The following is a 22920-nucleotide window of genomic DNA, read 5'->3' on the forward strand; positions in this document are numbered from 1 at the left end:
TTATTCAAACAAATGAACAAAAAAAAATGGCTAGTTGTAGCTGGAGGAGCTGATTAAGGTTTTAATCGTTGGCTTTTGTTTCAGGATCTGCTGTTAAGATAGGGTTGCCATATTTCAAAAAGTGAAAATCCTACCAAAGTCTACACTTCCAACCTGGGTTGCCATATGTCCAGATTTTCCCGGACACTGCAGCACTTTCTTCCTGGACACTGTTTCCAACGGCTGAATCCCGGCTGTGTCTGGGAAATTCCAGACATATGGCAACCCTAGTTAAGATCTTCTGCAATCCTTGTAGTGTGCCAGATTTCTTGAGGAACACTGAATTTGCAGGCTTGCATTTGAAAAATAGCAGATTTATATACTTTTGAACTGATCATCTTGGAGCAAGTGGTAGTAAAGGGATCCTTCTCCACAACATCATTCCCAAATGCCAGTCTCTATAAAAATAAATATGTGAATATTTATAAATATCAATAAATAAATAAATAAATAAATAAATAAGTGAATAGGTCAAGGAATGTACATTGGAAAGAATACTAAAGCTGTCTCCTGCCTCTGGCAAACCCAGTGTAGAGATGAGGGAAAATGTTTCCTCAACAACATTTCAAATTATGACCTATTTATTTTGCCCTATAGAACTCAGTGGGACACGGGTAGCACTGTGGGTTAAACCACTGTGCCGCTTGGACTTCCCGATCGAAAGGTTGGTGGTTCGAATCCCCGTGACAGAGTGAGCTCCTGTTGTTCGGTCCCAGCTCCTGCCAACCTAGCAGTTCAAAAGCACGCAGTGCAAGTAGATAAATATGTACCGCTCTGGCGGGAAGGTAAACAGCGTTTCCGTGCACTGCTCTGGTTTCGCCAGAAGCAGCTTAGTCATGCTGGCCACATGACCCGGAAAAACTGTCTGTGAGCGCCGCAACCCCAGAGTCGTTTGCAACTGGACTTAATTGTCAGGGGTCCCTTTACCTTTACCTTTATAGACCTCAATGCTGGCTATTTAAAACAACGCCAATTCACAAGGCAGCATTGCACAAGGCTGAAGGTCTCTCTGGTTCTAGCCCAAGTGTTCCTGACACTCCCATTTTCGGGATAGGCCATAGTGGCAGAGCATCTAGTATCCATGACCAGCTCCTTGTGTGGAGACTGGAGCCGAGCCAGGAAGAGTTGGAACGAACCACAGTGAGGGAGAGGGCTCCTGCACTCAGTTCCTGCTTGTGGGTTTCCCACAGACATCTGATTGGCCACCATGAGAAAGGATGCTGAACTTGATGGGCCATTGGGTTGATCCACCAGGCTGCCCTTATGTCCTTCCATTCTCTTGGAGAACTCCAGAAGATTGCTTTAATTTCCACTAATTTCCCCCAAACAGACATTGGGCAAACTAGCCTATAGCTTTATGCCCCCTTCCAATTACCTTTAATGCTAATACTGTAGCATCAAGATCTGTCCTTAAGAGGAAATCATAATGTATGTTTATGGTTGGGCAAAGGCAGGCATCTCAAAGTGTTTTATGCTTGGTTTAATCAGTCCTGTCTCTTTTTCTTTTCAGGAGGTATGTATCATATAATACTTCAGAAGCCATTTGACTAAAATAGAATGATGTAACTTGTATGCCACTTATCAGACTGATACTAATTCCTTTGTGATCCTTATCATTTACTCCCATTGGAGTATAGCGTGTCATCAGCTTTCAGACTGGCAAGATAATTGCTAACATCAGAATGGAGAAACTGTACAACTGAAATGAATATGTGTCAGATTTCCATCTTCCTTTAGGAGGCTGGGCAAGAAGAAACATGGAGATATGTGCTATAGATTTATCCATGAATGAGGAATTCTCAAAACAATTTTCTTTTTTAAGAACCACTGTGATGATTGTTAACTTTTGACTGGAGCAGATCAACTTATATTCAAATAGTGACACTGTATCTCCTGGCCAAATGATAATGGTATTTGAATCTGGGATGTAAGATATCAAGTTAGGACTCTTCCTTTGAACAATTTACAAATAGGTTCAGTGTTTCCAGACATGTAAATTATAATGCCGATAATTTGTTTCATAAGGTTGCAATGGCAGAAATAATGAAATTGGGTTCCTTAGCTGAAGAACATGAAATAGTCATACAATATTAGGATCCAGAGATCTAAACTCAGGCATAGGCAAATTCGGCCTTCCAGATGTTTTGTAACTACGACTCCCATCATCCTTGACCACTGGTCCTGTTAGCTAGGGATAATGGGAGTTAGGTTTTAGTGACAACCATGCAAATAATACCTGTATGCAAATAAGACCCGTATGCAGAACAATGACTAGCCTATCAATGGTACTTTAATTCCTATAAAGGTTCCAGTATTGGATTATGTGTGTAAGTCATGATGACTTCAGGTATCTTCCTGCAAATTACCCAGCTCAACACCTTATTGTCTATTTACAAATTCAGGGATAGGAAGCTCCATTTCCTGCCACCTTGTCCCCCCCTCCAGTGTAGCTTTAGAACAAAACTTTCCAAACTGTGTGTTGCGACACAACCCATTAGTTTGTCAGCTACATTGTATAGGTGTGTCACGTGAATGCTCCCCATGCTGCTTCTGGGGCTGGAAAGGAGTTAGTTTAATTTCCAGTTTGCTAGTAAAATTGAATTACTGTTTCGTGAAATGGTGCATGTCTAAAAAGTGTGTCACCAACAGGAAAAGTTGGGAAAGGTCTGCTTTAGAAGATGAAGCTTTTCCACCAGCATCTCTAGGCAGAGAAACCTGTTGGGGAGGGGGGGAGATGGCAGTCTCATGCTACACCCTTCAGCTGCAGTCAGCTACATACTGTTTAGAACCACACCATTGTGTGCCATGTTACCTTGGGGTTTCCTGTAGCCATACCACATTATGCGGGTGGCACTGTGGTCTAAACCACTGAGCCTCTTGGGCTTGCCAATTGGAAGGTTGGCGGTTTGAATCTGCACGATGGGGTGAGTTCCCGTTGCTCTGTCCCAGCTCCTGCCATCCTAGCAGTTCGAAAGCACACCAATGCAAGTAGATAAATAGGTACTGCAGCAGGAAGGTAAACAGCATTTCTGTGTGCTCTGGTTTCCGTCATTCTGTTGCAACAACTCATATCACCCTAATCATGGGCCCTGCTGGATGGGGCTGATGGGAGTTGGAGCCCTATAATGCCCCAAGGGCCACTGCTCTTCCATCCCTGTTTCCAAAGTAGACAAACCCCTGTTTTTGCCTTCAGGTTAGCACTGTATGTATGAAGTTTTAAAGCAAATCTAATTATTGCAGGGATCTATCTCATGACTTTATTAATGCTTGCCTTTTCAATACTGCACTGTGTAACCTAGGCAATTGCTCAGAATTAATCTTCAGAGGGTCTGAAGATAGAATCTGGTATATAGCTTCAAAGTCTGATACATAACTTATAATTTATTAACATTTATGTGAAGAAAATTACTTTTTCTCTTGGTTTCTCACTCTCAGCTGTAAGTATGTGTGTGTGTGTGTGTGTGTGTGTGTGTGTGTGTGTATCCCCCTTGCGACCTTGCTGGTCTTAGAGATTTCAAACAGGGAATGAGACAAAAATCTGTATCTATTAATAAGTCAATCTAGAACAGATTTGTTATCCTCATCTTTTCAGGAAAACCTATGTGTTTCAGTTTAAGTGCATGTGACTCAGAGTTGATTCTCTGGGGTGTGGTTTTTTTTCTTACTTCTGCTCAAAAAAATAAGGAGGAAGTTAATTTATAGCCATCATCATCACAGGTACAAATCTGCAGAATCTTAACATTTGATTATGATTATGATAAGGCTGTGCTTGAACAATTGTTCCCCCTCTTATCAAAAACAGTACACAGACTGTATGGCAAATGCATCCTGTTGATGATTGGATATTGTGGCCAGGGGTGGAGGAACGGGGGTGCGGGCCACCCCGGGTGTCACCACTGAGGGGGCTGACAAAATGCCGGGCGGCACTCACCGCGGGGGCTGCAGCACACTCGAGCCACACGTCTCTCCTGGGAAAGACGCAGTGGCTTGGGTCTTCAGCCTCCACGCTGCCCAAATGGTCCACCCACTGCCTCCCCCCCCCCAGCTGTAGGGCGGCTGAGTGGGAGGAGGCAAGCAGACTCTGGAGGCCCCACGGTGCGTCCCGCCCTTATGGGAGGCTCACTCCGCCCCTGGGTGCACTGCCTCCACCGCTGATTGTGCTGCTAGACAACCATTGTGGCACCTGAGTTCTGATGCTAGACACGAGACAAGGACTTCAAGATTTGGTTTGGACATCAATTCAGTGCTTTGAAAAACAACCCATCTCAGTCAGGAACACGCTGTAGGGCTGCTGATTTGCCTTAGGGTCTGCCCAAGTTTGCTTTGCTTCCCTTTTGACAAAAGTGGATGAAATCTGCAGGTATGCTACCCTTCTGGAATGAATAAAGCCTGCCAAATTACAGGCAAATTCAGTGTGTGTGTGTGTGTGTGTGTGTGTGTGTGTGTGCAGGGCATCTTCTAAAGTTCAAATTTCTTCCTTTTCCTAAAGGGGAATTTTTAGAACTTATTTTGGGGTGGAATTGGATGACATTTACAGGCCAGATTGAATTCTGTCAAATTTCAGAATGATATCTGCAATGGTTTACCCACAAGGGCAACCTTCACAGTTTTAGGGTGTTTTCCTAGTGCTTGTGGGCAATTAGTCTAAAAATTGAAGACTTGAGATATGTGCCCTGGGGCAATAAGCCTGCCAAACTGTAGAGAAATCGTTCCAAAGGCTATCATTACCTTTAAAGTTGGTTGAAGAAAAGAATTAAAGGGATTTGCTTTCTGGGTAAACCCATTCCCTCTGATTATAACTTGTCAGCTCTCACTTTGCCCTTTCCCTGTACTGATGTTTAATGTCCTTTCCCCCATCACCCCACTCTGGTGTTTTCCTTATATGATAAGATTAGAGATTCTCAGTTCACTTTTAGCAGACACTTTGCAGCAGTTTTTTTGATGTTTGGATTGCTGAGGCACCGCAAGGTGCTCCAGGAGTCCCTGCGTTGAACTCATACAGGTTCTGCTTTGTCTCTGAGAAGTCCAGTGTCCTTCTGAGACAGTCCACTATGGCCTGAGAGTCTAGATTTGTGCAATCCCAGACAAAACAGGTTTAATAAACCAGCTCAATTGCAAATTGTAGTTTGGGAAAATTGCTTGTTTCAACAATCCATAGTCAAGATTAACCATAGTTTAGGGCCTGGAAGTAAAGCTAAGCTGCAGTTCATTGAAAAGGAAGCCAATGCTTCTGATCTCCTCAGTATAACTGTGCCAGAGGAGGTAGAGAAGGGGAGAAGCAGCATGAATACAAGGCTCAGGCATTAACACGAAATCTCATCACAATTACAACATGTCCTTGCTTCCCAAACTTATTTCATTGATGCTTGTTGGCATCACAGATTCATTAAGCATATATTCAGAGAGATTTATAGCTAGACATCTTTTGCCATGAACAACCTCTGCATAGGATAATCTCTTTATGGCCAGCATGCTTTAGGAGCATTCTGCCAAAGTTTAATGTTAATGCTGCAGCTCTTACAATATCCGTTATCATGCTATACTGTACTGATGCAGAAGTCAAATTTTGTTATCAGTCTGATCAGCAGTGGCAAGGAGATGGTTCTGTACTTGCATTTTAAGTGGCAAAATGGCTGAAATCATTACTCATGTTCACTGCGCTGCTGGAGAGGCTACATGACAAAGAATTCTAATAACTCGGGGTTCCTGCAGCTTTTAAATTCAGAATTTTAATTTGAGGCTAATGAGGGAGAGACTGTTTGTCCAGAAGGGTTTGTAGATCTAAAGATGTTACTGTAAATCCATACTTAATTTCAGCCTGCCATTTAATTTAATTTGTGAAGCAACACAAAAAATAAATCCAGCCCAATCTGTGGATTTAACACTAGCAATTTAGGCATAGTTTTATCTATTTCTTGATGATTGCATTGATCCCCAGTAGTTAGCATTTCAAATGGTCTGGAATTTTTATATGAATTGTTCTTATAATATCTGGTAAAAAGTGTGCACGTTAATATATTTGTAAGATTAAGGACTACCGAATCTGTTCAGAAAACAGTTTGAATAATATTTATGCATGTGGAAAGCTAAAAACAACCAAATCTTTTCCCTAGAACAGGCATAGGCAAACTCAGTCCTCCAGATGTTTTGGGACTACAACTCCCATCATCCCTGACCACTGGTTCTGTTAGCTAGGGATGGTGGGAGTTGTAGTCCCAAAACATCTGGAGGGCTGAGTTTGCCTATGCCTGCCCTAGAACATTGGATGTGTGGGATAACTAACCTCATACAACCAGTATGCTTAAGTCTAATTAATGCATGAAGGGAATGTGTGAAAGGGTTAATGCCATTGAGTGAACTGCCCTGCCAGGCTTAGCTCACCTTGGGAGGGACTAGGTAATCAAGCCTATTGTTCCCCCAGTCTCCCTAATAAGCTTCATATGTAAAGAGGTCTGAGCTGGTTTTTCCAAGTTCAGACCACATGGTTCTAACAAGCCTCCCTTGAAATCTTATACCAATAATTTAGGAACTTTCACCACTGTAACTAAGCCTAGTAACTAAGCCTGTGTTTTATGAATGCTGTATGGAAAAGCACACGAACCCAACCTTTGGAGAGTTTGCAAGTACACCATTTTAAACTAACAAAATGTGTGGTCTTTTGCTATGCTGGTTGAAGAGGGGAGTATTTTGGAACTCAGGTTTGAGCAGCTTATATTTCCACACTTTACTGCATATTGTGATTTTAAATCTCTGCTGGGGTTCTCTCTACACAGAGTACTTGCCCCAAACTTGGAGCCATGCATCCAGGAATTCTCTTTTTATATCTGTTTTTTTCCTTGTCACCAACAGGATGTAGAAACAGCACAAACAGTACAAGCAATGAGACACAACCATTGATTTTGGGCCAGCAGCATTTATTAGGTAATTGACTGGTTATTTTGTTATTGATTAGTTCTTAATTTTGTTATTGGTTTAAAAAAAAAAAGTTAAATGAAAATGACCTCTTCTCTGCTGTTAGCAAGTGCATTTTTCTAACTACATTTTCTACATGAAAAATTCTTACAGACTTACATTTAGAAATGCATTTAATAGTATATTCTGGGTGTAATTTGAAATTATTAAACAAGCTAAACTAAGGGTTGTGGTGGAGAAAAAGACACACCAGGTAAAATTACCTTCTCCATGCAACTCCTAAAAATACAAGGACTCTTTCAGGGTCTTGCCTTGGAAACCTACAGGTTCCATGAGGCATTTAAGAGGGGAGATAAATTTTACACACCTATTTTGAACCAATAAGCAAAATCCACCAGGAAGGCAAAGCTAGGATGGACCAGAATAACAGTAGCAAGGCTCTCTCTATGGGACAAGAGAAACCAGTATCATAATTAAGGTGGCAACATCAGGTTTTACTTTGCCTGTTTCCTTTCCTCCCTCTGTTTTGCTGCTGTGGTAGACTAGCAAAGGGAGTCCTAACCCAAGTCAAGGACTTAACTTTCTTTCTGGACACAGCTCACAGACACTCCATCAATAGCAGCCATGCTGCTGAATCTTATGCATGTTCCATCAGATGTCAAGCCAACTGAATTCATTGTAGACATGCTTAAATTGAGGTGAATAGACTTGTGACCTTGGAATGTTAGTGTACACTGTAATGTATGGTGGAATGTGCCTAGTGACTATTTTAATACATTGGTATCCACCAACAAAGGATTTTTAATTGTACAGTGCTTTTCTAAATGGAGAAATAGGAAACAGAAACATACTGAATCAGAGGACTGACATGGCTGAGCATCAATGCCATTAAGACAATGTTTGTCTCCTCTTCCATTTGTCTTCTAACATTTCGTCTCCCTAGTTTTCACTCCTGATTCTTGCTGTCTTTCAGCAGTGGGTGCACAGCATGTTCTTTCTGTTCTTTAGTTATCTTGCCGATGTCCTCTATTCTACTCATCTAAAATGACTGTTACTAAGTTTTCAGCTATCTTTCTTTCCAAACAAAATCTATTTTCTATCCTATTCCTAGTCAACTTGTCTTCTGTCTTTTAAATGGTTGATATTCCATCTCTTAGCTTCTTTTCACTGTACTGGGATATCTGCATTGGTCTAAGTTATGGGACTGGATATGGTGAAAACTGCACATTTGATAGCTACAGCAAAACTCAGCTTCATGTTGCTCTACAAGTGACAACCAACAAGCCCCATTTGAAGGTCATGTGGAGGCTGTGCAGTTTGAATGAAGATTTGTTCAGAGGGGAGGGGGGAGGGCAAAGTACCTGCTTTTTCCAATAACACCCCTTGTGTTGCCAGTTGTAATCTCTGTGTTGGTTCCCCCCCCAATTGCTCAAAAAGTTAATGCATCACAGAGCAGACTTACAAAAACACACAGCTATACAAAATTCCTTTTTTGAGAAGTGGTTTCCTTTCATTTCTCACATCAGTGAAGGTCTCTTGGGAGTTTTATCCTCCATCATCTCAATTATTATTTTGAAAAGACGCTTGTCTTATAAAGCAAATTATAACATAATTACTGTAAGTAAGTCTTTGGGGCTGTTATTTCATTCCTACAGTATTTGTTATAGACTTATTTATTCATGTTTGTTTTTGTTATTTATTTTGTCATGTTGCAATGCATGTACTTGTACGTCAGTGATTTTTTAAAAAATGTCCTTTGAAAAGCCTTGCTGCTTCTTTCTGTTCTGCATTTTCTCTCCTATAGGCAATGACACAGCCCATCACTTATACTGACCCCCTGTGGATTTCTGTGTCACTTTCAAACTAGTCTCCGTCTGTTCCAGACCTCTTTTCTTCACCCCGCTTTTATCCTTTCTTGCTTCTGCCTTGTTGTACATTCAGAGATGGTTATATGCTTGTTTACTCAGAAGGAAATTCATGAGTAATCCTATCCTATTACTCAGAAGGACATTCCACTGTATTCAGTGGGGTTTACACCCTAGAAAGTGTATTTAGGATGCAATCCTTCTTTTCCTTCTTCAACTGTGCTAAAGCTTTGTCTATCAAGTTATTCCATTCCTCTTTTAAACACTTCCACAATATCTGTTTTCTTTTGCAAAGTGTTTTCAGGGCCATGACAGATTCGGTTCTGCCATGTGCTGTTAATATTGCAGTTGCTTTATCAAACCGTCTAATCTCTCTTTCAACTTTATCTTCCATGATGTCACTTAAATGTATTTACTCGAATTCATTTAACACAGACTCATTTAATGCAGATTCAGTCATTGCTCCTTAACCAACTTTGAGATGCTTAGTGTAGATTATCAAGGTCAGTGGTTCCCAGTTGGGTGGTCCATGGACCCCAGGGGGTCTGCATAGCCTACTCAGGGTCCGTGGCACCATTCACATAACTAAAACTACCATAGGGATATCAAAGTTTTCAAAAGTAGGGGGTCTGTGGCTTGGCTTTTGAAAAACAGGGGGTCCACAGTTGTTAGCTATTTGGGAACCAATGATCTAGGTAGCAAAAGAGAGTGAGTGAAGCAGAGGTGTTTCCTTCCCCAAACCCTTTTGGTGTGTGTTTGTATTAAAGTTAGTGAGTAAACAGCAAGGGGGTAGTAGCTATAGCACATCAATTAAAACAAAAGTGAAAGAGTGAACTCTTGTGTGACCATTATGCTGCCTGTTTTCACAGGATCCCTTTTGCATTTTTGTACAGCATGCAGAAGGCTGAAAAATAATTTATTATTAATATAATTATATAATTTACCTGAAATGCCAGTATGCTTGTATAAGGGCAGGCTTTGTGGTCATTAAGTGGCTGGTAGACTTCACATCAAGAATGTGCTCTGGGCTGTCATGATGTGGTTGGTGTATGGAAAGCATGTGTAAAAAACACATATATCCTTTTATTATCAGCACACTTATTCTGTTGTTTTTGTTTTGTCTGCTCTCTGCCTCTTTTTGGAAGCGTCATCTATATGTCCTTGAGCATACGGCATGTACACACATCCATTTCAATTTGATTTACACTTTGGAAGCCATTAATGGACAGGAAAAGGATTGATTGTCCAGGAATGTGACTCTAACCCAATCCAGATGGTCTGATGGGTTAACCACTGAAAGTCCTGAGGGCATTTTTACAAGTGAAGCCGAGAATGCATTTTAGTCTGGAATGTATCACTTCTTCTGCGCATTATTAACGCAGGAGAGAGCCAGTTTTAAATGGAACGCATGTTCTAGCCAAACGAGGCTTTAGATTCAATCACAGAAGCGGAAAATGAAAACAAAACAATTAAACCCATTTGTGAAAGTGCCATGTCACACGCGGTTGTTCGCATCAAGGTAAAAAGTGCGGTTTTAAAAAACAAAATAAAATGAGAGACCAAGGAAAATAGCCCTGGAAGAAGAGGTCAGGAGAGGAAGGTGTGTTGAAAAGCAAAAAAAATGAAAGGAATATGAAGGAAGAGCACTTTAGGCTGAGTTCCTTCACCATTAAAACAACCCCAAGCAACTGGTTATTGGGGGGGGGGGGTGTAAAAAGGAAGGAGGGTCTGTGAAGGCAAAGCGCCAGGTCACCCCGAGTGGGCAACATTTGCCTGACAGATTGGCTTCTCCCTCCCTCGGCTCCACTGTAGTGTGTTGGACTTGCCGGAGGGGGTGCTGGGCGGCTGCCCAATCTGAGCGGTGCTCGTCCGTCTGATTGACAACTGGGTCGGGCCCAGCCGGCACCGGTGCAAGATACGCACAGGCAATTAGACGGAGGCGGGGGCTGTTTTCGCGGGGCTTTTCCCTGCCTTCCCACAGGCGGGGGCGCTCCGGCGTCACGCTCGCAGCTGCCCCTTTACCTCAGGCAGCCCAGGAGGGAAGCCGCGGCAGCCGCCGCCACCCTTTCTCCTAACGGGTGAGGCAAGAGACGGGGTGGGGGAAAGCACAGCCCAGGCACATGAATCAGTCTCTCGGCGCGTATCCGGCTTCAGGCAGAGGCGGCGACCATAGCGGGGAAGCGGGAAGGGAGGGGACGCCTGCTCTAACTGCGGCCATGCCGAGAGCAGCAGCGGCGGCGACTCTGTCACCTTGCCGTGGAGGTGTGCGCATTCTTTGGACGGGGAGGGAGAGCTGCTGGAAAGGAAGGCGGGAAAAGTGACAGCTCGCCTGTGCGCGGGGAAGGGCAGTTTGGGGGACCCTGCGCGCGCGAGAGAGAGGTGCTGCCCTGGAGCCCAGAAACCGGGGAGGGGCGCGCGCGTGCTCTTGCTTGCCTGCCCGGTGGCGGGGAGGGGCAGGTTAAGAGTAGCGCGTAAAAATGCCCCTGGGTGCTGGAGGAAGAGGGGCGTGTGTACGTGTACGTGTACGTGTGTGTGTATATACGTGTGTGTACAAGGCGGCTCTCTGCGTGTGCTGACTTTCTCGCGCGCGCGCGCGTGTGTCCCCGTGTCGGCACAGGTGGAGGCTTCCGAGGCGCCACTGCAGTGCCCTCAGCTGCGTGTGCAGCCGGTAGGAGAGGACACAAAGAGGCGGGACGGCTCTCCGGCGAGGAAGGGAAGGAGGCGCTCCTTGGCCCCCCGCGCACGCGGGAATTATAACGGCGAGCGGGAGGAGGACGATGCAAGCAAGCATCGATATTGTGAGGAAGTGCCTGGCCGCGCGACTTCCTCTCAGAGCTTGCTCGCTCTCCTCCCCGCCTTCCAGATAATGCACAAATAATCACCGCTGCTTTGAAGTCGCTGTTGGTTTAGTAGCGACGGCAGCAGCAGCTGCCGCCTTTTTTGCGAGGGTGCTGCGCCTCGCGCGCGCCCGTGCCTCTAGCTCCTTATGGGGGTGGGGGGAGCTCTCTTGTCTCCTCCCCTCCCTCCTCCCTCGGGGAGAGCGCCTTTGTTGTTGTGTTTCGGGGAGGACCCCTATCCTTCACCTCTCCGTGCACGCCGCTTTGCGTGTGTGTGTGTATGTGTGTAAGGCGGTGCATCGCCGCCCCACCGGATGCATGCAGTACGTCGTATTTTTTACAAAGTATGTTTATTGTTTCGTGCGCCTCATTTGAGAGCTGGTTGTCACGTTTCATCCCGCCCCCCTCTTTACCCCCCCTCCCTCCTTCTCTCTCTTGTTTCCTCTCCCAGGTGCTGAAAAGCCACGGCTGGCGCTGGCGGAACCGGGATCCGTGCGATCGCTCCGGCGCTTTGCAACCTTTGCAGTTTGACCGACGGTCGGAGACGGGAGAGTTTTGCAACCCGCCTCTTTAGAGCCTTTGCATATATCGGGGAGGAGAAAGAAAGAAAGAAAAAGCGGAAGGAGGAGAAGCCCAATCATCATCATCGCCGAGCTGCTGCTGCAGCAGCAGCAGGAGGAGGAGGAGGGAGGAGAAGAGAAGGGTCGTCGATATTGTTGCTCCTCTAGAACTGGCGAGGCTGATGGCGGAGTTTGGCAGCAGAGGGGGTGGCACCAGCAGTGGGGGCATAGCCTCCTCCCCAAGCCCTGCACACGGGAAGGTGGCCTTCAAAGCGGGAGATGGGGAAGGTGGTGGTGGTGGAGGAGGAGGTGGTGGGGTTGCAAGAACCCACTTGGACAGTGCCGGCAACGGGGTCTCCAATGGGGACTGTGCTCTGATGGGCACCAGAGAAGAGACAGAGTCTACTCAGTCTGGCAGCCCTGCCACAGAGAGAGGATGTCCCACCCTGCAGCCAGATGGCAAACCTGGTCACCCCAAGAAAACGAGCATCATCAAGGTAAGAGGATGTGCTACCTGGGGTTCTCTGCTATTTGGGGGTGGGAAAGGGGATGATGGAACTGGACATGCACAAATTCCAGGCTCCAGGTGTATGTAGCAGTAAATGTGTCTGCTGACTTGTGCAGGTGAACACACAGCTTTAAAGCGGGGGGAGGACACAACCTGGCCATTGAATTTTGATTATATGAGTGTGGAGCTTTGGTGCCTGTGTCTGTATAAAGAGGTAAAGTTGGGGGCATTGGGGGGGGGGAGCGAGAACTAGTGCTTCTGAATTGAAAGAAGGAAGGAAGGTACTGCTGCCTAGTTAAGTACGGAATCAGCTTGCCATGCAGAGATTTCAGACTACGCAGGTTTTTGCTGATTCTGTGGGATGCTGGGTGCACCTGTGCAGAGCAATTTTGTATCCTGTTGACAGACGCACAGCAAGTGATGTGAAAACCAAGGATAAATGACGTGGGTGAGGGGGAAGAAAGATGAACGCCCTCCTAAAGGTGACAGCGCATCCATCAAGAGGTTGTTTATGGCAGTTTATGCCTATAGTCTTAGCCTTTCTTAATTACTTTCTAGATATTATTGTCACATATCAAACAGGTACGGGGAGATAAGACAATGCTGGTAGGTGAATCATAGATTCACAAAATGAAGGATTCCTGGCTATAAGTCTTAATAGTTTTAAAGAAAACAGTTGGTTTATTTTTTTAAAAAACATGACAGTAATTTATCTTTGATTGCTACAGGGCATAGGATTCATAATAGCTGAATGGCATATAACCCATACTGTTAATTTTAAACACAGATGAGCTCCATTAAAAGTTACATAAAATAATAGAGTTGCAGTATGTATGAATACAGCAAGTCCATAGCTGATATCTCCTTGTTGAGAACAGGTATTTTCAGTAGCATGTTGTAAAGTGAAATGTTTCTATAATGAATACTCCATTAGCAGCCGATCTCAAGTTGTGCAGCAAGCTGCAGGATCTTGTTTTCAGAATCAAGGGGAGAACAAGGACAGTCAGTGGTAGAGTGCATTTGACAGTCTTGCACCCACCCATCCTGTCAGAGAGAGGTGGTGCAGGTTTGTTAACCACTTGCAGCAGTATGCTTGTGTGACAAACATCTGCAGCACAGTGGCAAACTTCTGTTGCTTCTTGTTTAGGTATAAATTCAATACTGTATTCATTTAGCCTGCCAAAATATCTTTTGAACCAAGCACAGAGTTAATTTATAACTCTTCAATTGTGATCCCTGGTAGTCCAAACAACAATATAATTACTGTATTACTGGAGTTTGTTAAATAGTGGTGTGTGTTTTTTTTAGTTTCTGTAGCAAGCTTGTGCTTCAAAAGGGTAGGAATAAAAGAAACATTTTTTTCAAACCGTAGCTTGCTTTAAAGCTAGGATTGGGATTCAGAATTTGGTAACTTGAAAGTGGACTTTGCCTTCCACACATCTATGACTTATGTGGTTCATCTACCTAACTATGGGTTAAAACTGTAGATTTGTTTCCTAACGTTTTTCTTTTTATGATAAAGTGGTATATAAGTATTTTTAGAAATAAAGTTAGTTTCTTTCTTCACTATCTCTTTCGTATTATTACTCCCATTAGTGGTTCAGCATGGTGTGAACTCCAAATATTACTTATTAACATGCCTTGGCTGATAATTATTTTGCATTGGAGTGTCATCCATATTTACAGCCACGTCTGATGTGTGTTTACTTGGAAGCAAGTCCTACCAAGTTCAGTGGGAACAGGAATTTTAAATGAACTAAGGTTTGGAATTTATTCAGAATTTGTTTATTGTTCAAGGTCACCTTCATACATATGCAAAAAATTTAAAAGCCCTAGATGTGCAATTTTAAACATGATATTGATTATGGATATCCATATTGAAGTTTATGCAAATACTTGCCCTATAGACATGCAGCATAAGCAAATAATATGAGTTTTTTGCGTCAGCTGTTACTTTCCATTTAGTTGAGCACAACTGTATTATCTATTTTACAGTTGGCATTCTTTTTGAAGTATGTGGCTGCCAATACAAGAGTTTGGCAAAAAACTTGTGTAAGTTAGTGGCACTAAAGTAACTGCTTCCTTTAGTATAATTTTAACATCATAAATGTGGATTCTTACTTATTGAAACTAATCTTTGTTTAATGGTGCTTCTACCTGCCAAGTACACCTGGAGCTCCTGAGTTATATACTAAAAACTGATGTTGAAATGTAGGTGCAAATATGATAATAAATGCCTGCTTATGCAAATAATGTACTGTTGTTTAAGCAGTGCCCACCATACTGGCATTCTGAGCCTCTTCCCTCAGTGTAGTCTATTACATTTCTATGAACAGTGGCTAGGCTTGTTGAGAGCTGGAGTAAACAATTTTAATCTTACGAAAAGTATGGGCTTGCAAAAAACTACAGTGCTCTGCTTTGGTAGCAGGCTTTAGGATTTGGCTGTAGTGTTCCAGTTCCAGCAGAAGTCACCGTTTTATCCATTGTGGAACCTGACCCTTGGTTTGTTGCTAGGCTTGGCTGCGTATGTAAAATCATAAGAACTGTCACCACTTTTTAGGGACCCTGTGCTGTGCTCGGGATTTGTAGTAAGAGGATTTCTGCGTTCAAAGGGCTGGCTTGTGTGCTACTTCTCTGTGGTAGACCGCTTCTGTGTTGCAATTTTACATGCCCCATCTGTAACCCTTAGAGTTGTTTTACCACGTGGGCACTCCTGATTGCAACAGGAGTTTTCAGTGCAGCACTTTATGAAACTAAATGGCAAATGGAACCTCATTTGATCATTCTTAGAATAGTGCTTTATCTGTGATGGTGTTCATCTGGCTGAAGCTAACACAACCATTTAGGAGTGGGATGTTGCACGACAAACTTCAACTCTGTTCTGTATATTGAAGTTTTATGCATATGTTACTGATGGTGACGATGTTATACAATATGGTTTGTTTGTTTAATTAATTGGGAGTCCCTACTTTTGCTGTATACAAGTGCTCTGCTTACATTTACATTATCACTTTTTAAAAGCTGGACAGTGAGTCTGGCTTGATGAATGCTGTTAGCAAACTGGAAAGTCTTTTGCTTTCTTAACCTGTTACTGGCTTAGCCCTCCCTTCCTCCCACTTCCAGATGATTTTGGCATGTAGGACAGCTTGCCTGCATAGCCTGCTGGATTGGGCAAGCACCACTTCTGCACAGAGATCCTGTGCATAGCAAACAATATTTCTAGCTCTCCGCGCATTTTGGAAAAGCAGCAGCAAGAATATTTTTTCTGTTCATGCTTTTTCCTTCCCCCTACTTTAAGTTAGGGTATGTTCTCAATTTCTGCTGGAGATAAATGCCACAAAAGGCAATGCATTAGTAACATTTATAATCCAGTAACCTATTAAAGCTTCACTTTCTCATTATAACACAGTTCCTGCATGTTTTCTTTCGGAGTAGTTTTTAAAACAAGCAGTTAGGAAGGAGATGTCTTTGCCTTAAAAAATATAACAAAAATATTTGTTATATCCTTCCCCTTCCTCCAAGTTGCTTGAGGTAGCAGATGTGGTTCTCCTCTCTTTTTCCCCATATAGCAACAATCGTGTAAGAAAGGTTAGGCTGAAAGGTAGTGACTCTTTCAAGGTAACTCAGTGAGCTTCATTGGGTGAGTTGGGATTCAGAGCAGGGTCTCCCCCAACCTTAGTCTGAAACTCTTAGCACCTGTACTGCATTGGCATTCTTGTTTTTACTCCAACCACGGAGTTAGAAATTATAGTTGAATTGACATTTTGATTGACTAACAGCACATCTGAATGTACATACCATTTACATGTGAGAATCCTAGAAGTGTAGAGTTGGAAGGGATCCCGAGGGTCATCTAGTCCAACCCCTTGCACTGCAGGAATCCTAACTAGATCATACATGACAGGTGGCCATCCAATCTTTGCTTAAAAACCACCAGTGAAGGAATGTCAACCACCACCTCTCGTGGGAGTCTGCTCCACTGTTGGACAGTTAAAATAGAATTTGGTTATCCCAAAGGAACAATACTAAGGACACTGAAAGTAGAAACTTCTGAAATGGAATAATGACATCTTTTTCACAGATTATTTCATCATATCTCATATGTATGTATGTATATGACTATAAAGCAGGAATAGGTTACCTGCCAGATGATGTTGGACTAGCAGATTCCTACATCTTTGACCATTGGGCATGTTCATTAAGCCTGTTGAAAGCTGGAGTAAGCAACACCTGTAGGGGCACAGGTACTTCATCCCTGCTGTAAGGTAACATGTTAGGATTGCTTTCCCCCTTTTGTTATATGTACAGTACTAGGACAGATAGACAAATTAGAAGTACCATTTTCTTTCTTTTCTTTCTTTATCCTAAAAAACCCCATGATAGTAGCTTCTATGGCCCAAGGTGTAATGAACAGAGCACTCCAGAACTTGGGCTCCTTTTCCATATTGATCTGGGAATGGAGGTGGGGAGAAAGGAAAATGCCCGGAAGAAAATGACCAACAGTTTTTATTGCTAACAGTTGTTATCCACACTCAGCCCTAAATGCTTATAATCACTAGAACAACTTCATCAGCTCTTTGATATATAAAGAAAGTGCAAATAATTTATTGCAATGTGTCAAGCTGGCTTTGTTGTGGCACTATGTTACAACAAAACCAGGAGTTGAATGACTCAACATAGTCTTCATTTGTTTTAAGAGGAATTGTTTAGTCTGTGCAAAAATATATAATGCTATCACAAAGGACAGGAATTCATCAAGTTGGTTGTCAGCCTCTGTTTAGACTGGACCTAGCCCTCCAATAGGTCTTGCTGTTGTTACTTGGAGTCCTTCTTTGTTTATACAACAGCCACCTAAACCTCAGGAAACAGAAAAAATGTTTCCAAAACTACATACTTTTCAAAGTAGTAAAAAAAGAAAAGAAAAAAGAGCACACCAAAAAACCAAACCCAGATATAGAGCAAATATTTTATGTTAGCATTCATCTCAGGTTCAGAAACAAGTTAAATACTGTAAGACTGTCCTAAATGTATATATGACATAAAATATTTCATTGCTAAAATACAACTTCAGACCAGTAAACGATATTTACCGATACTTGTGATGCATTTTATAGGTGTTTAGCAAGAATGTAAGGCAAAGGATTAGATCTGGTTAAAAAACTCAGTTGACATTTTAAGGTTGCAGTCCTGTACATGTTTAGTCTTGGGGTAAGTCCCATGGAAGTCTGTGGATCTAACTTTTGCACCCAAGATTTCCTAAAGCTTTTTTCAGATGATAACAAATAAAATGACCAGGTAGGTTTATTAGTGTGTTGGTACTAATTCAGATATAGTGGAAGCCAATGTACAAGGAGGTGAGTCCTATCGTCTTATGAAAGGGATATTTCAATAGGTCTTACAATGCTTTTCTTAAAATGGCTGGCCAGCCAGGTTTTGCTAGTGATAAAAATGACTTGATTTCCTAAGCTCAATAATTTTAACTGATTTCTTTAGGAACTTGCTTCTGCTTAATCATGTCACACTGGTAGAGAACTACACACTGTTTTCTATCTTGAATTTCTTAAAATTATATTTAATTCTTAGGGTGATTTATATTCTTTGTTCATCTCCTTTTTTCTCTTGACTGTTGCAGGTGATTCTGTGATGCTGTGCCCTTTTGACTTAAACATGCAATGTGTTGGTGTGTTTTGTTTGGTCTTGTGTTTTTGTGGGACAGGGTTGGAATGTGTTCTTATTCGTGTATGTGTGAAGATGCCATCCCACTGCCAAGTGACAGACCAGAAAGGCATTCATAGCTATGTTGTGGTACTAGGAAATAGTAGCTGTTACTTCCTTACAGAGTCCAAAAGCTTGTTTGAACTGTTTAGTAGTAATATTCTATATTATGCCTCTGAAAAAAGATCATCTTGATTAGGAAACTTAGCTTTCAGCTACGGTTGGATAAATTCATTTGCATATGACCAAAATTGGTAGAAAAATGCTTCACAAGGCTGTCCTTGGTATTAATAGCAAAATAAAATGCTTTTACACTTTAGGGTTGTATTTTGCAGCTTGAATCACAAAAATAGAAATCACATTCATACAAAGATATGACTGTTTCAAAGGCTGGATTGGCATTCTTCACTGTCTGTAATATTAGACAGGAGCCCAGCTGAATCTCCTTCCACTAACACACCAACCCTCCCCTCCCAAAAAGAGAGGTTTGTTAAAGATAGTGCTGAAATTAGAACCCAGGTCTTCCCAATCCAATTCTACTTGGCTGTTGGCAAGATCACACTGCCTTTCAACTCTGCTGTAGAATGTTGGCTTGAGAAACAAAACCTAGAGTTTCTGCTCTTCGTAGTTGCAGAAGTCATGTTCAAAATATGAAGAATCCTGTGAGCCATATCCAACATTTCTCAAAAACAGTTGCGTGCTTCTAGACAGGTGCCGCTCATGCAAGTTTTCCATAGCATCCACATGACATTATTGGCATCAAAATGCCACCCTGTATTCTGCAACCCCGCTTAAAATGAATTTTCTGCACAAAATCCTCTAAATTACAAAAACAAACAATTGCTAACAACCAATGTGCAGTATTAAGCCTCTGTCTGGAAGCAGCTTCATTCTAGATATTCCTGATGCATAGGTCCATCAAAATTCCTCTCTCCCCCCTCAAATACTCTGCCAAGTTTTTAAAGCTAGCTTTGAAGTGCAGGTACAAAAGCTGTGCAGTAGCAATCACCAAAGAGGAGTTTGTGGAAAACTCTGGAATGGCATTGCTAACAGGGTGGTGTAGTGGTTAAGAGCGGTAGTCTCGTAATCTGGTGAACCGGGTTCACTTCCCTGCTCCTCCACATGCAGCTGCTGGGTGACCTTGGGCCAGTCACACTTCTTTGAAGTCTCTCAGCCCCACTCACCTCACAGAGTGTTTGTTGTGGGGGAGGAAGGGAAAGGAGAATGTTAGCCGCTTTGAGACTCCTTCGGGTAGTGATAAAGCGGGATATCAAATCCAAACTCTTCTTAACAAGGCATGTATTGCCTGACTTTATTCTGGGCTGAGTTTTTCCAATCTTTTCCCCCCCCACTAAAACAGCCAGAGGAAGTTATTTTCAATGCTTCCACTGTTGCTTTTCCACATGGAAATCCTAGGGAAGTAGGCTTCTCTCCTTCATAGTACTGTACTCAAATTGCTCCTCCCTCAAAACATATGACATTGGTGTTTCAGGGTAATGCCCACTTGTGCATGCAATACCAAGATTGTAGTCGTCACCTGAGGTCAGCACAAAATAGAAGCAATCGTTGTGTATTATGAACAGCTACATGCACATTCAGAGCATGTGACTTTACTACCTTAGTGTTTATTGGCTTTTGTCATGCATGCAAAATCTGCATTTAGTTTGTAGAGGAAAACAGAAGCTTGTATCCATGTTTCTGTGTGAGTAGTGGGTGGGTTTAACTGTATTCTGTGTTTGTTTGGTTTTTTTACATTTAGGTCTTATATATCTTCCAAGGAGCTCAAGGCAGCATATATGATTCTTTGCACTTCATTTTGTCTTCACAACAACCCTGTGAAGCAGTTTAGGTATAGGGTGCGAGATAATGACTGCACCAAGCTCACCCAGGAAAACATATGTATCTGCTTGCAGTACATATTTGCATTGTTCACATACCCAAACCTGCCATGATGCTTCTAAAAGACTTGGAAACTATTTTTCTTTCCCCTAAATACATTGTTGTTGTTTTTTTGGGGGGGACCCAAATGCTCTGTTTTTTCAGCTTTAAATAAATAAATTAAAAAAGCTATAGGGCCCAGCCTTCACTAACCTAGTGGCCTCCAGAAGATTCGAACTACTCATAGGCTGTAATGTAGAGAAAACCCTGAAACAGGAGGGTATCTCATCATATAAGGATTGTGAATAGATGAACTTGTGAATAGATGTCCTTACTTTTTTGTTTTCATTTCCCTTTATGGAACACAGAGGAAGAGAGAACCTATAATCCCTTCTTTCCTCCTGCTATTTCATTGCCCTGGATTCTTTAAAATTGTACATTTTTAGTTTGTGGCTTGGCTTTCCTTCCTCTGAATCTGCTGGATTCTTTTCTTCTACCTGTTGCTGTTATTTGTGGCACAATATGGTAGGTACCGTATGCTTTGGTTGTGGGAGGTCTCATGTAGCCAGAGTTTGAACCAGGCATCGGTTTACAATGCCAGTTCCAGTTCACCCTGAGAACACTGAAGTGACGACTGGAGGAACAGGAATACAGTGGATGCTCAGGTTGCGAATGTGATCCGTGTGGGATGCACCTTCGCAACCCGCAGCGTTCACTACCCGCAGCGGCACATCTACGCACGTGTGGGTTGTGATTCGGCGCAACCTGAAGCGTCTGTAACCCGAGGTATGGCTGTACTTCTCTGAATGTGCAGGATTTTCTTGCTGAATTGATTTTGGGGGTTGAATAATGGCAGCTTATGTCCGTTACCACAAAAGTGAAAGACAGATGGGCCTGTTCAGACGTTGTTCCCACTCTCCGGATGGTCATCTGTTAGATACTAAGAGTGGGCCTTTAGGCTTGCATTCTTCCACCTTGACTGATCGGGAATAAATGAGTAGGTTATTACTAATAATCTGGCAAATTGTCATAATAGATTCCTATTCAAAAAAAATATCCCAGCACTCTCTTTTACTTTAATTTGAAATAAATTACATAACAATTGAGGTGCTAGTCCTACATATTTTTATATAGACATGAATGAAATGTGACTATGCGTCCCTAAGCCTTTTTAGGATTAGGGATTTATGATATTAAAAATCTCTGTATTTAATGTTGTGGCAGATTATGGCTACATTGTGTCTAGATTCAATTTAACCAAATAATTCCTTGAATGAAATCAAATCTATACCTTGCAGCTTCTAACATAAAGACCAGTCGATCTTTTTTATCCACTATTTCAAAAATATTCACTTGGAAGTAAATCCTACGGATTATTTGAAAGTAAGCTCAGTTTTGATACACTTGATATCTCAGTCTAAGACAGCAGTTATTTTAACCAGTGTGTACTCCATATTTTAATGCATCACTGGAAAATATTATCTCTACATCTGGCTGTGCAAGCCGTACACATAAATGGAATGTGCATTTTCTTCTAAGGCACTAAATCCAGGAGTAAGAGGAGCTGTGATTTTTGTCGCTGCTTCTCAGGCCAGCATGACTCTTTTCAGAGTTATCCCAATGGAATATATTGACTCCTCTTTATGAAGTTCTTCCAAATGTCCCTCTCATGATAGAAGGCACTTTGACCCAACAGAGGCTTCTCAGTGGAACCAGGGAGGGATGTAATTTTCACCTTTCCCCCCTGCAGCCCCCAATCGGCTTTCAAGGGTTGGTGGGCCTTTTGCAACAGAATGGGAAGTCATAGAACAGATCAAAATCCTCTCCCTGTTCCTGTGGAAGACTCTACTGGATCAAGAGGCACTTGTCAGTAGAGGACAACCATGGAGTACAAGCCTATAAATTTAGTAAATAACCCAGTTCCAGCACAACTAAGTAGAAAGCTGTTCATTGTTGATCTATTTATTATTTATTTGTTGAATTTATATACCGACCTATGCCTGGAGGTCTCAGGGTGGTTCACAGAATAAAATCAAAATATAAAACCACAGAATACACTATCAAAATAAAAACAACAACCCAGTAACCCTCCCCCACCCCCCAAAAAACCCACCCTCATTTTAAAAGGGCATAGGATGTTAATCAAATCAACCAAAGGCCTGGTTAAAAAGGAACGTTTTTGCCTGGCGCCTAAAGGCATATAATGAAGGTGCCAGGCAAACTTCCCTGGGGGGAGAGCATTCCATAGATGGGGAGCCACTGCAGAGAAGCCCGCCAGATCGCTCGAGGAGGAGGCACACAAAGAAAATGACCTCAGAAGATGATCTAGCAGGAACAGAAGTTTTCTTATCCAGAGAAGGCAAGGGTTGCTTAGTCCTGATCGTTGACTGAGGCAGAAGACCATAATACTTGGTTCTATAATACAACAGGGGGTAAGTAAAGGAGCTGTACCTGTGGTAGTCCTTAGTAAGTCGCTTTTGAAGCAATATGGTAGACTTCATTGGGAAACCAACTGAGGCTCTGGGCTTCTTAGCAATAGAGGCTGAATTTGATTGCAGGAGATCAGGTTCCATGAATGGCAAGGCATTATAGAACTTAATATGGAA

At 42.5% G+C, this 22920-nt stretch overlaps 1 protein-coding gene across 4 annotated transcripts in view; it reads left to right on the plus strand.

The window, feature by feature from the left end:
- PLCL2 (phospholipase C like 2) overlaps positions 1-22920 on the plus strand; it is a 98221-nt gene that overhangs the window by 12351 nt on the left and 62950 nt on the right. Inside the window, exons 2-3 of one of the 4 annotated variants that reach the window (XM_077937061.1) lie at positions 6889-6960; positions 12105-12710. In XM_077937061.1, coding sequence (XP_077793187.1) covers positions 12396-12710 — 315 coding nt within the window. In that variant the 5' untranslated portion in view covers positions 6889-6960; positions 12105-12395. Of the gene's footprint in view, positions 1-6888; positions 6961-10872; positions 10895-10933; positions 11079-11823; positions 11977-12104; positions 12711-22920 lie in introns of those variants that run through there. The other 3 variants (XM_077937063.1, XM_028750598.2, XM_077937062.1) reach the window with 3 other exon arrangements.

This window comes from Podarcis muralis, chromosome 12 (assembly GCF_964188315.1).
Source record: "Podarcis muralis chromosome 12, rPodMur119.hap1.1, whole genome shotgun sequence".
NCBI lineage: Eukaryota > Metazoa > Chordata > Lepidosauria > Squamata > Lacertidae > Podarcis > Podarcis muralis.